General features: G+C 36.9%; 1 protein-coding gene across 1 annotated transcript in view; it reads right to left on the bottom strand.

Moving 5' to 3' along the window:
* LOC139708357 (WD repeat-containing and planar cell polarity effector protein fritz homolog) overlaps positions 1-14,158 on the bottom strand; it is a 76,999-nt gene extending 62,841 nt beyond the window's left edge. The window contains 13 exon segments of the mRNA XM_071620318.1: positions 147-183; positions 1,469-1,559; positions 2,388-2,450; positions 5,001-5,104; positions 5,915-5,992; positions 6,202-6,213; positions 6,462-6,586; positions 8,116-8,293; positions 10,887-10,957; positions 11,821-11,862; positions 12,910-12,954; positions 13,513-13,582; positions 14,153-14,158. Coding sequence (XP_071476419.1) covers positions 147-183; positions 1,469-1,559; positions 2,388-2,450; positions 5,001-5,104; positions 5,915-5,992; positions 6,202-6,213; positions 6,462-6,586; positions 8,116-8,293; positions 10,887-10,957; positions 11,821-11,862; positions 12,910-12,954; positions 13,513-13,582; positions 14,153-14,158 — 922 coding nt within the window.
* Between the last annotated feature and the right edge of the window lie 1,989 nt (positions 14,159-16,147).

Here is a 16,147-nt window from a genome sequence, read left to right as displayed (position 1 = left end):
CGCAAATTTCACAAAAATTAAACCCTCGCATAAATAACAGCCTTCACAGTATTCAACAAGTAAATTGCAGAAAAGCTGGGGTACAATACTTACTTGGCATATAAACACTTTTTTATTGATATCCTAACCATGACTGATTAACTCACCTTTCAGTGGAATTGAAGTGACGGCAGCCTTTTGAATCTGAAAGTGAAGCAGACAGTGATAGCATTTGTTAGCAAGAATAACATCTACATTCATTTTTTGTTTTATATACAAACAGTATAGTCATCAGTGCAATATGACAGGACTTTGCATAAGGTGAAAGATGAAACAAGGAATCATGGAATAGAGCATCTAAAATCTCACTGAATGTGAAATCTTGTTCCAATGTTCAGACAAGTAAAACCATTGACCTAATACTGTATACTCCATATATTTAGTGAGTCTAAATTTTTGTGAATTGAGGCTTCCAGCCGATTTAGCGATTTGTTAAATTTGCCATCGTGGAGTACAGTACTGAAAGGAGAAATGTATACATGCACGTCACAGTCATATCGGGATCAGAGTCAATATTTTCACGGGTCTTTAGATTTGCAAATAGCATCTGACTCAAGAAATTTGTGAAAATAAAAACTTGCAAAATATTTGGCGTATACAGAACTAAGAGTATAGTCAATGCTAATTCCAGAATTCAGTTTTTCATGAAGCGATGGCGGACAGTATCTGTGCATGCTTGTAACTGATCTGAGTGCATGCTGCCAATTTAAAGTATGCATATTGTGACCTCAGAGGGAGTGCCAAGGTGCAAAACTTTGAGCTTTAATAAGAGTCCACCACAGATATAAATTTAGATGGATTGATGGTGCCAGCATGAGCTTTTCACAACTGTGATGACAAACATTGCACACTGAACAGCATAAACATTCAAATGGTACTCTTATAGCTAATGTCACATGATGAGCACAAGTCCAATTGGATAGCAAGATCTTTTTTTTTTCAGTGTTGTATAACATCAGACAACATAGCTAATGACAGTCTCCTCTTTTCAAAAAATGCACAAATTTTGCATATCTGGTTACAAAACAAAATTAATAGCTGACAGATCAACTGCATGGTCCACAAATGTTGTCTCTATTTGCTGGGTGACTCAAATCCCAATACATCAATCTGACTAAAATTAAATGATAATGATCATAAAAATAACAAAATCAATAATATCAAGAATCATATCAACAATAACAATGAATTAACAATGGGAGCAACAATGTGTATGCTCTCGACACAGTTGATAGAGAGCAGTTATTAATCATGAAAAACAAAGAAGTTATTTGTATTGGATCCATATACAGAATGCTGCATAATATGTCTGCCATTGGAAAGAATCATAGATGCTATCCTCCAAACATGACGGTGAATCAAACAAAACTTAAGATATCCATATATAAATATGAGTTACTTGATCCAACTCGGAAGACATGTAACTTACTCTGCTTTTTGAACACTCGTAGATGCACGTATCGATACTTGATTTGCCCGGCGCCACCTCAAGGGTGTATATATGTCTTGGCTGATTGAGACTGAGTAAAGATAATTTACAATAATCTAGTACAACATAGGCAAACTGTGAAGTGTCACCATTTTGCAACTGACTTCAAAAATCATACTCCTTCAGTTTGAGATCACCTCTTCTCTGCTTTTCCTGGATACTGTAAAACATGATATATTCGCGGCATGAATTTTTCGCGAATTGGAGCCAACGGCCTTTTTTGCGGCATGAAATTTTCGCGAACTGCCACTGGCATCAATGCATTGTGTAGACAAGAACTTTCGCGTGCATTTTAATTTCGCGAATCTTGGCGCTCGCGAAATTCGTGAAATCAAAATGCACGCGAACATTCCTCGTTTTACAGTATTCTCACTTGGAAGTAAGAGTATTCATTAATTCATTTTACTTCCACATCTAATAAAAAGCACACACAAAGAATAAAAGAACTATACACAGAACATAGAAAAATACAGTAAAAAAAAAGGTACTATATTATTTTGACAAAAGATAAAACACTAAAATGAAAACAGGTATTTCAGTAATGACAATGTAATCAATATGGTGGTGAATTTCTACAATAATCTTTCATTAGGAATAAAAAAAGAAATCATGGTAATTCTGCTTTAAAACAGGATATCTGCAATTATGTTTTGTAGAATACAATCTTACATAATTATACATGTGTGTAATCTTTCAAATATTTTGCAACACTACACCAAAAGACTGATGCATATTTGAGCAAATCAAACAATGAAAATGAACATTAGAGATCGATATGAACAAGTAGTCAATAGTAATAACAATAAACTCTTGTGAATTACAAATGGACACGAAACACACCACTACGAACTACACCCACCTGAAGTCAACTGCTATCGGATCATTTTCAGTTCGGATGAAACAGAGCTCTTCAAGTTTATTTCTGATGGCAGGCAGAGCATGAAACAAAAAGTGCAGAAAGTCATCCAAACGTTGAAATAATATGTATGCACACATGTTGACATGTATTACGGTATAATACTTGTAATTTAATTCATGTATGTATATATTTATTAATGTTCCTTAGGGGCTCACATGCCTATGGGCAATAGCAAATGTCTTTACTTTTGTGTGCCCTGATCCACATGTTGTCTCCATCCAAAAACAGAGTAAAACAAAGCAATCCTAATGAAAGGTAGGCCCCACCTTTAATTACAGCTGTATGATCACTTTGTTTTGGATATCTCAGACATCTCAAAACATATTTTTATCAAATAAACTTTGAATTCCCCTCACAATTACGTGCCCTTTTGTATTTCATAAGATGTTTCTAATGATCTAAAATAATGATCTTCAAAAAACATTAGAAAGCTGAAGTGTCATCCCATCCAAAACTATACTATCCCTTTAAGGGAGAATGAAACCAAAATATTTAAGTGTATTCAGTGAATGCAGCAATATCAGTAGAACACATCAGTGAAGTCTGAGGAAATTCAGACAATCCTTTCAAAAGTCATTAATGTTTAGAGTTTCGGTCTCGCCACTGCTGGATGAGAAGACTACAGCATTTCATAACATCACGCATGGACAACGATTTAAACAAAATATAAAGAGAATTCAACATATTTCCTTTTTTCGGACATAACGAGAAAGCCATTGACTTGGCTATGCTCAGACCGGGGGATGGATTCCGCCCCCCCCCCCCCCCCCAAATTGTCACTGACCACTTTTCTACCATAATTAGCACAAAATTAATCAATGAAAGTGATTAATTGTAAAAATAATCAGGTTTTTATGACTTTCATGACAGAGCACTGTTTTTCATAGGAAATGTACACAAAATCACAAAATCGTGCCCGTTTTGGGGCGACATTCTGTTACAAAAATCGTGTATTAATTTTGTATTTCCTTGTTTTTCAACTTTTGTTTTTTCTTTTTTTCGTTGGAAATTGTCACTGACCACTTTTCTACCATAATTAGCACAAAATTAATCAATGAAAGTGATTAATTGTAAAAATAATCAGGTTTTTATGACTTTCATGACAGAGCACTGTTTTCCATAGGAAATGTACACAAAATCACAAAATCATGCCCGTTTTGGGGCGACATTCTGTTACAAAAATGGGCGTGGCTTCGCAAAAGTATGCGCGGACGTTGCAAATTTGGTCTCAAAAGTTGTGCGAGACTTGAACAAAGAAAGTCAAGAAGCCTCGCGATGAGGCCTTCTCGCATTACAGAATTATAGCGCGAAAAACGTCGAGGGGGGAGCAGATTCCGCCCCCTCCCGGCCCTTTTAGGGTTAACATATGTCAGTACCAAGAGGAGGAAATGTGTACTACTTATAAACAGAAATGAAATTTTGTGGAATTCTCTTCACATTTTCTTTACATTATTGTGTGTGATGTTACAAACAGTTGAAGTCTTGTAATCCAGTAATGGCTGCACCAAAACTTTGAAAATTCATAACATTTGAACAGTCTGTCCAATTTTTCTCAAACTTTACTAATGAGTTCTACTTATATTGCCGCATCTTCTCAATCCAAATGTATATTTGAGGCAATGAGGATAAAAAGCTTTCTGACTAGATGCATAACTGCTGAAGCCAGGAGACTGAAACCAGGGATCTTGTGATTTACAATCTGAGGTTTTATCCACTGAGCCATAGGAGTGCTTCATTATCATAATGCGAAAATCCAAGTGTGGGTGACAGGATGATGATTGGGATGGGTAATTTAAAGGGAAAATTTCACACATCTTTATTTTTCTAGCATAATGAAAGATCTCTAGACTTTAATATCTTCACAAGGCAGGGGAGGAGTGGGTAATATCCTTAACATACGTAAGTAACAATGTAAGGGAATGTGTACTTTCATGCAAAATGAAAATTTATGGAGTTCTCTTTAGTTTTTCCTTTTCTCTATTAACTACTGTGACGTCACAAATAGATTGAACCCTCTTATCCAAACTTCCAAAAAGGGACTGCCTGATTTTCCTCAAACTACCCTGATGTGTTCTCCTGTATATATCACATCCATAAATGTTTGGCGTGAATTAACCTTTAATGGAAAGGCTGATTAAAACATGCACACTTGACTGATTCAATCTCCTGCATGGACAGGTATATCGGCAGTCAAAGCTGCACACTGGCACTGGTCCAACGGCCATTGATCAGTAAAAAGCCCTGTCCCACCAGTAACTTTTCAGGAATGAACCAGTAAAAAATGAAAAAAACAAACAAACAAACAAAAACTGGGTACTCACTGGTTCAACAAGACAGGTCAGACCAGTAGAAAAAAAATTAGTTAGTGTGCAGCCCTACAGGTAGTACAATGTAAATAACACTATCCAGTAAAAAATAACAACAACAAACCAACAAACAAACATTGACCCAAGGCAGTACACCACTGTGAAGGATCAAAACACACACACACACACACACACACACACACACAAAAGAGCATACAAAACAAAAATGCTAAACAATGACTCTCACCCGTTGACTGCAAAGACAACGATATTTGCCCGGTCCTTTTCAGCTGCCATGGGTGGGGCCCACTGGAGGGACGTCTCTGGGGCCGATGGCCACCAAACTAGAATCTGACATAGCCAAACAAAAGGGATGGTTAAGAAGACAACAGTAGTAAAAGTGGCAAAGCTCATAACTACTACCACTGATAATCATTATAACAAAATAATGACAATAATGACAATAATGACAATAATGACAATAATGATAATAATAATAATAATAATAATAATAATAATAATAATAATAATAATAATAATAATAATATAATCAATAACAAAAATGATAAAAACCATAATAATACTCATCATCCTCATCACGATTACAACACAATAAGTGGGTACTTACAACAGTTTTCAAATAGGCGTCAAAGCTTTTTTTCTTTTTTTTTTCGTCAAAGATTTTTAACAACCATGGAAATTAGTCATGATGCATACTGTAAAATGAGGAATTGTCATGCCGCAAAAAAGGCAGTCGGCTCCAATTTGCGAAAAAATTCATGCCGCGAATATATCATGTTTTACAGTATTCCCTTTTACCTTTCTTCCTTACAAATGTTGAATCTTCATTCTCTTCAAAGAGGGTTTATCTGTGCTACAGGATACTTTATTCCATTATTGCAAACAAAAGACAAAAATCCCCACCAAATGAGTAGAACGAGTTGCCTTTTTGGGGACAATCTCAGCTCTCCCCACACACACATATGCAAATGCCAGAAGGAGCATGTATACAGAGGGAATGTGCAGTATGGATCAATACTCAACTTATTGATTTCAGATCATCTTAAATATAAAGCCTTTCAAAAAGCAAAACTGCACTACATGCACACAGTGTATATGTGGTAAATCAACAGAGCAGTGGTGCTATCTCTTCAAACTTACCCATTCCTGGTTGGTGTTTACAGAAAGTGACCTTTTCAGTTTTCTGTTCTTTGGCCCCGGGAGATCCACATATGATACCTGATAATAGATACATGAATAAATAGAAAAACGAGAGTGATAAAACTTATTCCAGTTGATCCTAGGCCTAGCATACAAAAACGTGGTGGCGATCACTCCAGAAAAGAAAAGAACCCACAAAGGAAAGATATGCCCCAGTCATCACCATAATCCCATCAAGCACAAAGCAATCCCTGATAATCACTGAGGAATTAATAAAGAAATGCCACCGCAGGATTATACTTATTTTTTTGTCTAGATATAACCTCTTTGAGAGTCAACGACCACAAGTGCTTGGCCTTTTTTAGGCCCTTTCTAATTTTGCTCAAGAAATGCCCATGGAGTCAATTTATTATTTTTTTTTCCCTTACAAATGTCTGTGCCAGGTAAAGGTACTTAACTGGACCACAAATCCTCAGCTACATGTATCTGCAAACAACAAAAGTATGACAGAGAAAAAAAAAAACAGGAAGTCTCACTTTGGATCTACAGAGGACAACTTCTCCACCTTCTTCGCCGAATCACCGGACTGGGAGGGTTTCTTGCTGAAGAAGATGAAGGCGGCCTTGGGCTTGTCACTCCAGGTGCACATGATGAATGAGCTTGTCATGACAGCTACGGCAATGATAATACAATATGCAGTCAACTTCTTACAGACATTCTCAGCTTTCACAAATGCTAATTGGCACACATCTTATAGTACCTGCATAAATACATTTGTAATTCGCACTACCAAACTTTGAGAAATTTACCAGGTAACTTTGTGATCACTTTGCGAAGTTTGCTCATCCGTTAACACTGATGGCAAAACATATTGAAGTTTCAGATCTCGATAAGTTCTTGAACTTTGGATCACTGGTGCAAATGTGCAACAAAGAAAAAAGCACCCACTGTCTAACAGCTGACTGACAAATGCAGTGAGTACTTGGGATATCGATAGGTCAAACTCTAATAAAATTTCAAGCTGTGTGCATTCAGACTGCACAAACTTAGGGAACATTTGTGGGGGTTCGAGAAATTTCCCTAATTTCAGTGGGAAGTTTCGCAACAAGTTTCATGAGAAGTTTTTGGGAAGTTTGCGTTCAGACTGGCCACTTAAACTCTGAGAACTTAAACTTTGAGAAGTTTTGCTAGTGTAACTGTGGCATTAAAGCTCTTTTAATGCCTTGAAAAGAAGTAACCTAATCAGATACCTTGTTAGACAGTCTCTTCATCAGATTTTTCCCTCTTACTCTTTGAACATTCAGCCTTTTTTTAAAGTACATTTTCCATGGCCTCTACTGTTCATTCATGTGCATGCTATTGCTACACAAAACTATTACATTGGTGAACTCAAAATCTACATTGCTGCAATTCTTTCCAAGATAATGAATTATTCAGAGTGAATGATTTTGTTTACATCATCAGTATCCATTTTATTTAGACAAAGATGAAATCACTTTCATATTCTTAAATCTTAATTTGTTATCAGGTTTCTTACCATTTCTGCAATAATCTTATAAATAGAATACAACGATCTACATATCACTGGAAAGAGCACAGATTTTCCAAACCAGAAGATCAATGTTTGGTGACTCTGTCATCATTATAGAAGCCAAAAATGCATTATTGAAAAAATCAAGACAACACAATGAAATCCCTCACAAACACTGCGTACATTGTAGTGATATGCCATCGTTTCTACTAACTGCTCTAAAGCAGCAACACAAGAGACATGTGTGAAGAGTCAGGCGCCCTCTCTGGCCAAGTCCCCCTAACTGATATCAATTGTTATATGGGGATAAAACACACATCAAGTATAATCCCACAAAATGAAGAGATATACATTGTAGTAGCAATAATTCCTTGTATTACCCTTTTTTTTTTGTGTATGAAGTTTTTCCCAAACCATACAAACACAGACTCTAATGTACAGTTAATAATGTGCATATGAACCAAATACTAATATATATAACCTACATAAACTGTCACTAAGTGCTCTAGTGTGCCCATTGGTATTGAGACACCCATCTCCATCATGACTGAGGAGCACTATGTTCAAGGTTTACATAACAAGCATTATTTATTACTCAACATTAGACTGAGTACATGGATCAGATTGTGACAAGCAGCTGCATATTTACACTGAGAAGCCCATCGCTCACCAGTGGTAATGTCTACAGGCACTTTTCCCTGGAGGCTGCGATCGATGACCAGGCGGTCGATGTCCCCACTGTGGGTGGCTATCTGGACAGATAGCACCACACAGTTGGCCAGCAAGAGTTGCACATGTTTCTGGGATCTCCACAGGGTGGCCACAACTTCATGTTGTGTGAGCAGCTCCTGTCATTGCATAAAGTATACAAACAAATCAGTGCATCTTTCTGAATGAACCATAACTCACAAATTGCAGGTATTTCTTGAACATAAAAAAATGGATGCAGGATTGGTGGAAAAGAAAATTAAGTACTGGTACTGTAAAAGCGGATATTTTCGCGTGAGTAATTTTTCATACTGTGCCCAGCAAGATGAAGTTCGCATGTTTTCAATTCAATGGAATTAAGATGTTACATAGTGGTACATATAACAAGCAAATATATTCCTGTGCATTTATTTTCGTGCTAGTCTCTGGCCACACGAAATGCACGAAAATTTACACTCTACAAAAATGTCCATTCTTACAGTAGTTGAGAGTGAATGGGTGAGCTGGTTTATAATGAACCACAAATCATACACTAGTGTAGTAGTAGGAGGAGCAGCAGTAGTATACTATCATAACAACAAGAATTAGAGTAGCAATAAAAAACATCAACAATAATGATACAGTCTTATTTACACTAGGCTGCCTCTTCTGTACAAGTGCTGCTCTTCCAAAAGGTCCTGTCATTACATTATCCTGGCCTATCAATGCACACAGTTTATAACGGAGCAAGCACACAATAAAAACATATGTAGGCCAAGGGCAAAAACACTGGGCAGGATTCAAACCCAGGGCCTCCAGGTCAGGTGTGCAGAGTATTTTCTGCTACACCACTTATTGTTTAATAGTACCCACCCAAAGTTACTCTATATAATGCCATATATTTAGCAACTCTAATTTTTGGGGAATCGGGACTTCTGACATTTTCGCATGTGATTAAATTCGCAATTGCGGAGTAAAGGCCTGAACGTAGAAACGTATGCATGCACGTCACATTCATGTCAAAATCAGAGGCAATATTTTCGTGTGTCTTTTAAATTCATGAATAGCACTGGATTCGTAAAATTTGGGAAATTTAAAACCTTGTAAAATATTCAGCGTATAGAGTAGTAGGTACAATGTACCTACATTAAGTGCACTGCCCTCTTCGGACCACACATTACTTTCCTGACCTGAAACAACCTCACTTGTCTTCAAGTGGCCCCTATTGTCTCCCCTCTGTCTAACCACAATCTGACTGGCTGGCTCTGTTCCTAGTAGACCTATAGCACACCCTATTTATGTGTTATTTGAAAGTTTGCATGGTGACGTATATGGAAACGAGAAGTTTGTGGTAACCACCATGTGCATGTAGTTCATAAAAGGACTGCTGGTTGGTGAGAGAAGAACTTGGCGAGAGGTGAGTGTAAAGAAGGCAAATAGTGACAGTCAAAGGACAGTGTTCTTTCAATGACTACATAAATACAGTTTTACCATAAACCTCTCTTCCTCAGCACATCCTTTACTGGTATCATCCTTGGACCTACCTTCCCACTGAGGTACATCCTTTCCTGAAATAATCTAAACAACTACACATCATGGATGATACCACATCCACTCACACCTTTTCCTCTACTGTTCATATGATTTTCTCTGTGCCAAACCAACTTGGTCAAACCATACCACACACCGATTTCCACAAAAACTACTGTATACGCCGAATATTTCGTGAGGTTTTTACTTTCGCGAATTTTGTGAGTCAGGTGCTATGTGCGAAATTAAAGACACATGAAAATATTGACTCTGATCCCGTTGTGAATGTGACGTACGCGTGTGCACTTCTCCGTTCAGTACAGGATTCCACGATCACAAATCTAATCACTCGCGAAATTGTCGGGAATTCCCAATTCGCGAAAATTTTGACTTGCGAAATATATGGCGTATACAATATTTAAGTTACATATAATATACATTCAACCAGTCAGGATTTGATCACAATTCTGCTAGGGGAGAAGATCTTCTCCAGCTATAATGGAAAGTCTGAGATGCTCCTGGCTGAGCTGCATTGGCTTCCAAGCAAGAACAGAATTGATTTTAAGATCCTATTGCTCTATTTTAAGGCCATTCATGATCAGGCCCCAAGATACCTGTCTCCCCTTAATCAAGCGGCGGCAGCCTCACCCTGGTCTGCGCTCATCTGGTCTTATTCTCCAGATGCCACTTACCGGTACACATCTCAAGGGATATGGAGACATGGGCATTTTCCTCTATTATTCCTCACCTAAGGAACTCCCTCCCATCTCTTCTCCATGAAATTGACGAACTGGAGCACTTCAAAGCCTCACTCAAGACTGACATTTTTCACCAGGTATTCCACTGCTAATGTCTCTCTTGGAGGAGTCTACGCCTTTGAATGTTTCTACAACAGATATATGGCACTATACAAATGCTGTGGATCATCATCGTCATCATCATCAATTCAGATCTTACTTGGTATTGGCCACAGCGTGCTACTCTCTGATCAGTTGTCATCCACATACTCTTCCAATATTGTAACATGTATTCTAATGATGTGAGATTGTGCTGAAACCGACTCATCTTTGATCCAAGCTTGGACATTGAGAATGAAGTCAACTTTCATCTATATGCATTTGGTTTTGTGACTCACTTTCATCAGTGTTGGACACCCAAGGCATATCATACACAAGAGAGAACACAATGAAAAGCAATTCCTTAAACAACAATAGCTCCACTTACCTCAGCTTCTTTGAGAATATCCCTCAGCTTATCGGGCCTCCTGTTCTTTGGCGTCCATACTTGATCCCGGCCTAGATATCCATGTAAACAAACAGCAACAAAAACAACATAACACAAAAATGGCCAGGCATCTTATAACACAAAAATGGCCAGGCATCTTATAACACAAAAGGAGTGATGTAAAACCTTTATGACCAGTCTCAGTGCAATTTGTATTTTCATCACAGTCAATATTGTGTATGTCCATGTATGAATTTTCTTTCTCTGCAATAAATAGAGGAAAATCATCAACGTACACTTGTTCCTTGTAACAGAACTGCTTTAATATTCTGCACTGATTCAATTCATTGCATCACTTTCAAATTCATCTTTAAGTCAATGAATAAGCGTATCAAATACTAGCAAATTGTACATCAAAATAAAATTTGATTTAGGTCTAAGGCTAAAACTCAGGATAAGGATAAAACTCAGGCTCACAAACTTTCTATTAACAATTTGGATTTTTTTTCTTTCTAGATTATATTAGTTGACTATCTGCTTTGCATTCTTTACAGCAGAATACAAACATATTCAACCATGACATATACTTACAAAAGCCAGTCTTATTTGAAAAGACTACATAATGAGGAAACTGTTTTAAAAAGAACTACAAGAATTAGAATGCAGAAAAAAAACAAATTTGCATCTCCTACTAAACACATTTCTTCTTTAGATATATCAAATGATCTCTAAAATACATGTTAGTCAAAACAGTACAGCACAAGCAATATCAAAAGTATGTCTTCATTTCTTTTTTCTGACAAGATTGAAAATGATAAAATTTGTTGCAAAGATAAATGACACTATCAAAGATAAAGCTTTAAAGTGAACAGATATTTCCCAATTTGGCATCCAATCATATGATCAGTGTTGTCCTTAATGTGCAATGACTTACTCTCCAAATACTGCTGCTTCTGGTCCATATAACCAGTATTAACTGTGAAAGAAAATACAAAGAAAATGACCGCATAAATGATATTGAACTGTACATTACACCATCACAATACGTACACACCAATTAGTGGTACAACTAGCAAATATGTTTCACTTAATAATACAATTAGCAGCCCTACTATCAAATTAGCAGACTGTGAGTCTTCACCCATTTATGCTTCAAGAATTTTCCTTTCTTAATTCTCAATGCATCCTGTCTTGTAATATATTTTGCTTTTCCCATGACACAGCCACATATTAATTATATACCTTGTTGGTGAATTATCAAAATCCTCTTAATTCCTAATTCATGCCTGATTCCTAAATTTGGATTAGATTTTAAATAAAAGGTTCCTGTTTATCTCTAAGCATTGCAGTCTTTTTTTAATTTGTGCAGAGTCATGAATTTTAAAGGCATGGTACAGTATTGGTGGAGATGAGAATTGGGCTTTTAACTTTTTGCGAGATTCCAAGAAAACACTTATGAAATAGTACAGAGCATACCATTTTAAGAGGAATTCAAAATTTATTTGATGAAAATCAGGTTTGGAATGACTGAAACATCCAAAAACAAAGTAAAACAAAGCGATCGTAATAAAGTGTGGGTCCCACATTTATTAGAATCGCTCTGTTTTGGATATCTCAGCCATTTCAAAACCAATTTTCATCAAATAAACATTGAATTTCTCATGGAATCACATGCTCTTTCATATTTCATGAAAGGTTTCTCATTACCTCACCAAACAATGTTAGAAACCTGAAATTAGGTCTCAACCAAAAGTATACGATCCCTTTAACCTATTCAATCTTATCTTTCTTCAGTAAAAGATATGCATTGGGATTCTGAAGTGCCAATCTTAATAACTTATGATAAATTTTGTAGCAAAATTAACTCAGAGCTTGATGCACTAATAGCAGGCTTTACTTTCAATCAGGTCCTGTTTATCTCTTCCTTGACCTGTAGAATTACATGAATACACTAGAACTAAGAATCCTATTATTCTTGGAGCACTCAAAAATCAAATGTTTGCATAAATTGTATGTTTCTTACCAATATCTCCTTTGTCATGGTACACATGACAGCTGATATTGCTATCTGTTGATTTAAAAAAAAAGATAGGAACATATCATCAGTTGTTTGTGATACCATAATACCTATACATGTCTCAAATCCATTCACAAATTCAAATATTTATACATACTGGTGCATTCACTTCTTCCTAAAATCTTACCAGGTGAGAGTTTGAAGTTATTTCCTGTATCATCACATAATTGTTGTCATTTGTAGTTCATTAATCAATATGAAGTGAAAAATCTTTTCTTTCTTTCTAATTCCAATTTTCTACACATGGCATCTCTTATGCAACACAAAACTTAAGAAATATTCATTGAAAGGACACAAGATACATTGTACATTCTGGAACAAACTTGCATTAGAACCTAACATTTTTGGGAAACACTTCCCGTCAAAGGCATGCCAAAATGAAGTGTCAGCTGTTTGCAGACACAACTATTTCTCACTAAATCTGTGTGATGGCTAGGTCATTCTGTGTACTGCTCAGTGCAAGAGAGAAATGTAGAGGGGGATACAATGGATAATAGAAGCACGATTATTCTGGTAATCTGATTTTAATCCATCACTTTCCGCACATACCTCTCATTCCATAGCCACCTTTGATCGACCAAATGTACAGCTCTACCAAACATCCTGCCATGGAGTCAACCTAGAATGGGTATATATCAACAAAAAGAATGATGTACAGCAAAATTAATATCCATTCAAATACATGGCACTGAAATGAATGCAATTGCAAAGGTAGTACTAGATTGAATAAGGATGCATGAAAGCATTTTTCCTTCTTAAAATCATATCTTTAAAGTGACACACAGCATTGAAAACTGGAGGTTTATAAATGTTTCAGCTCGTGGAAATCCAGTATTATGAAATTCCTTACAAAGATTTCTATTTACTCAGCTTTTCATAGGATAACAATAATGGGTGTGGCTTGATAACAGCTGTGACTTTTTTTTCTCAAATATATCTTTGTAGGCTGTGCTGACTCAGATCATCTCTTCAAGGCAATGTCATTACCATCTGAGAGACAGTAATGAAAGTGTGATGATTGGCAGCGAATTCTTTAAAGAGCATATCTTGACAAAAGTTACTGCAGACAAGGTTAAATGGCTTGATTGGGCAGTTTGTCATTGTTGTTGGTTTGTTGTTTTCTTTTGGGTTTTTTTTTGGGGGGGTCCGCCTGAAAAAACAAAACAACAACAGATAATCTCTTTCCTACATCCATCTTTAGTTTGGTTGCATCTTGACAATGAAAGTGGTTCAAATGAAGGCGAGGTTTAGGAATTAGGAGACACTCCCTAACAATCACAAGGAAAGTTAGATATCTCTACTTCATCAAACCACATCCATAATAATGTGTTTACATTCTTTTTTTCTGTTACTCTCTGTGAATGATGGACTTATCAATGTAGACCCCACTCCTGGGTACCTTGGGATGGCAGGGACTAGTATTGAGTCACACTTTTTCTAGTATAGATCTGCAGTTTATTTTTTGTAGAAATCTCCGGCCAAATCCTCAACAGGCCAGGCAGTATTTGAGGCACTCAAATATATTCCTCAAATGTCAATGTTTGTCCTCAAATCCTAGTACTCAATAGCAGTACATTTCCAACTCACTCATAATTGTAGGCAAGATAAATGAATTTGGGGTACCCTCAACAAACTCTGTGGCATGACGACATTCCCAAATCTCAACCCACCTGGGGAAAAAAAAAATGAATCTCCCCAGACAAAACCCAGTACACCTCAGTAGGCCTATATTCCTGATCAACCCGTACCAAAAAATGCTAAAATCCCCAGCCAAATTAACTCTGATATACTACTTGGATGCAAGTCTCAGCCATCCCTCCTGCGTGCCCAGACTCACCAGAGGGGTCGGTCGGGACAAGACCCACACCAGTAACATTTAAATAGCAATACACAAGTGCAAAAAAACTGCATGTTCAATCTGTAAAGTCTATTACTGTTCTCCATGTTATGACCCACATTTATAGTGAATGTGATGATGATGATCTACATGATGATGATGATGATGATGATAATGTAAAATGGAAAGAACAAAAATATAAGTAAATTTAAGAGTAAAAGGCGAGAATTTAATACGCCACACCAATTGCCAATTGCCAATTCTTAGTTACAAATACAACTCAATCTCAAGATCCATCTATGCCCGGTCAATTGAGCAAGACACAAGAGCAAGCTCTGCCTCTACTAGACTAGACCTAGTCTATGCGAGTCTAGAGAGTCTAGCCAGACCTGCTTCGACAAAGCTAATCGCCGAGAAGCCGTTTAGATTCGGTCATGGCCATAGACACCTTTGAAAAAAAAAACAGCAATGCCGTCGAAATCAGTTAACTGTTAGATGTCTAGAGTACTACTTATCAGTAGGCCTATCCTCGCTGAAACTGAGCTGGACCCGGAACAGTCTAGACTGGACCCCCTGGCCCCGCTCGCTCCGCCCCGGCAGAGCTGGCTTGTCTATCCGGCAACAAGCCGCTGCCTCCCGACGCGACGAGCTGCGACGGTTTATATTTCCGCAAAGACCAAAAACTAGCTTTCCCTCACCTACTTTCTTGCGATAAAACTTAATTACTTATCATAATAACACATCAAGCACCTGAAACTAGTAAAATCATGTCAAGAAAAAATGCAAAACTTACTTCGTATTGAATTTTTCAGTAGTCACCACACGCATATGATAGGTGTGTACCAAAGAGATTATACCTATAATCTCTTTGGTGTGTACACGTCTGACTGAAGTTACCCTGTCAACACGATTCGTTCATAAATAATTCGCCCACAGTAGATCGCCCTTTATCGTAAATATGTTGACTCTTCATGGTTTTGTATAAGGTGTCACTTTATGTTTTAAAAAAAATGCAATCGGATTTTCTGCTTGTATTTTATACCTTTCAAAATAATTGACCAATCTAAATGTTGTTTCATGGTATGAAACTATAACTTATACTTATCACCTACATCTTGCAGAAAAGCTCATTCAATTTGGTTCCGTGGTTATGGAGAAATATTGATCTTACAAAGCATGTCCGTATCGGGGCCGTTTCTTCCAAGCTTATAGCACTTGAAAGTTCTTGGCATCCCGTACCAGGTATATACGAACGAAAATATTTTGCTTGCAACTTTAAATACAGAGCAACTAATCAATTATTCACCTCAAATTCTGTGCACAATGTTTTATCAATATGTAAATATT

Source organism: Diadema antillarum, unplaced genomic scaffold (assembly GCF_040938485.1).
Source record: "Diadema antillarum isolate AM-2024a unplaced genomic scaffold, OU_Dant_1.0 scf00000036, whole genome shotgun sequence".
Lineage (NCBI taxonomy): Eukaryota > Metazoa > Echinodermata > Echinoidea > Diadematoida > Diadematidae > Diadema > Diadema antillarum.
This window is presented reverse-complemented; position numbering and strand designations above follow the sequence as displayed.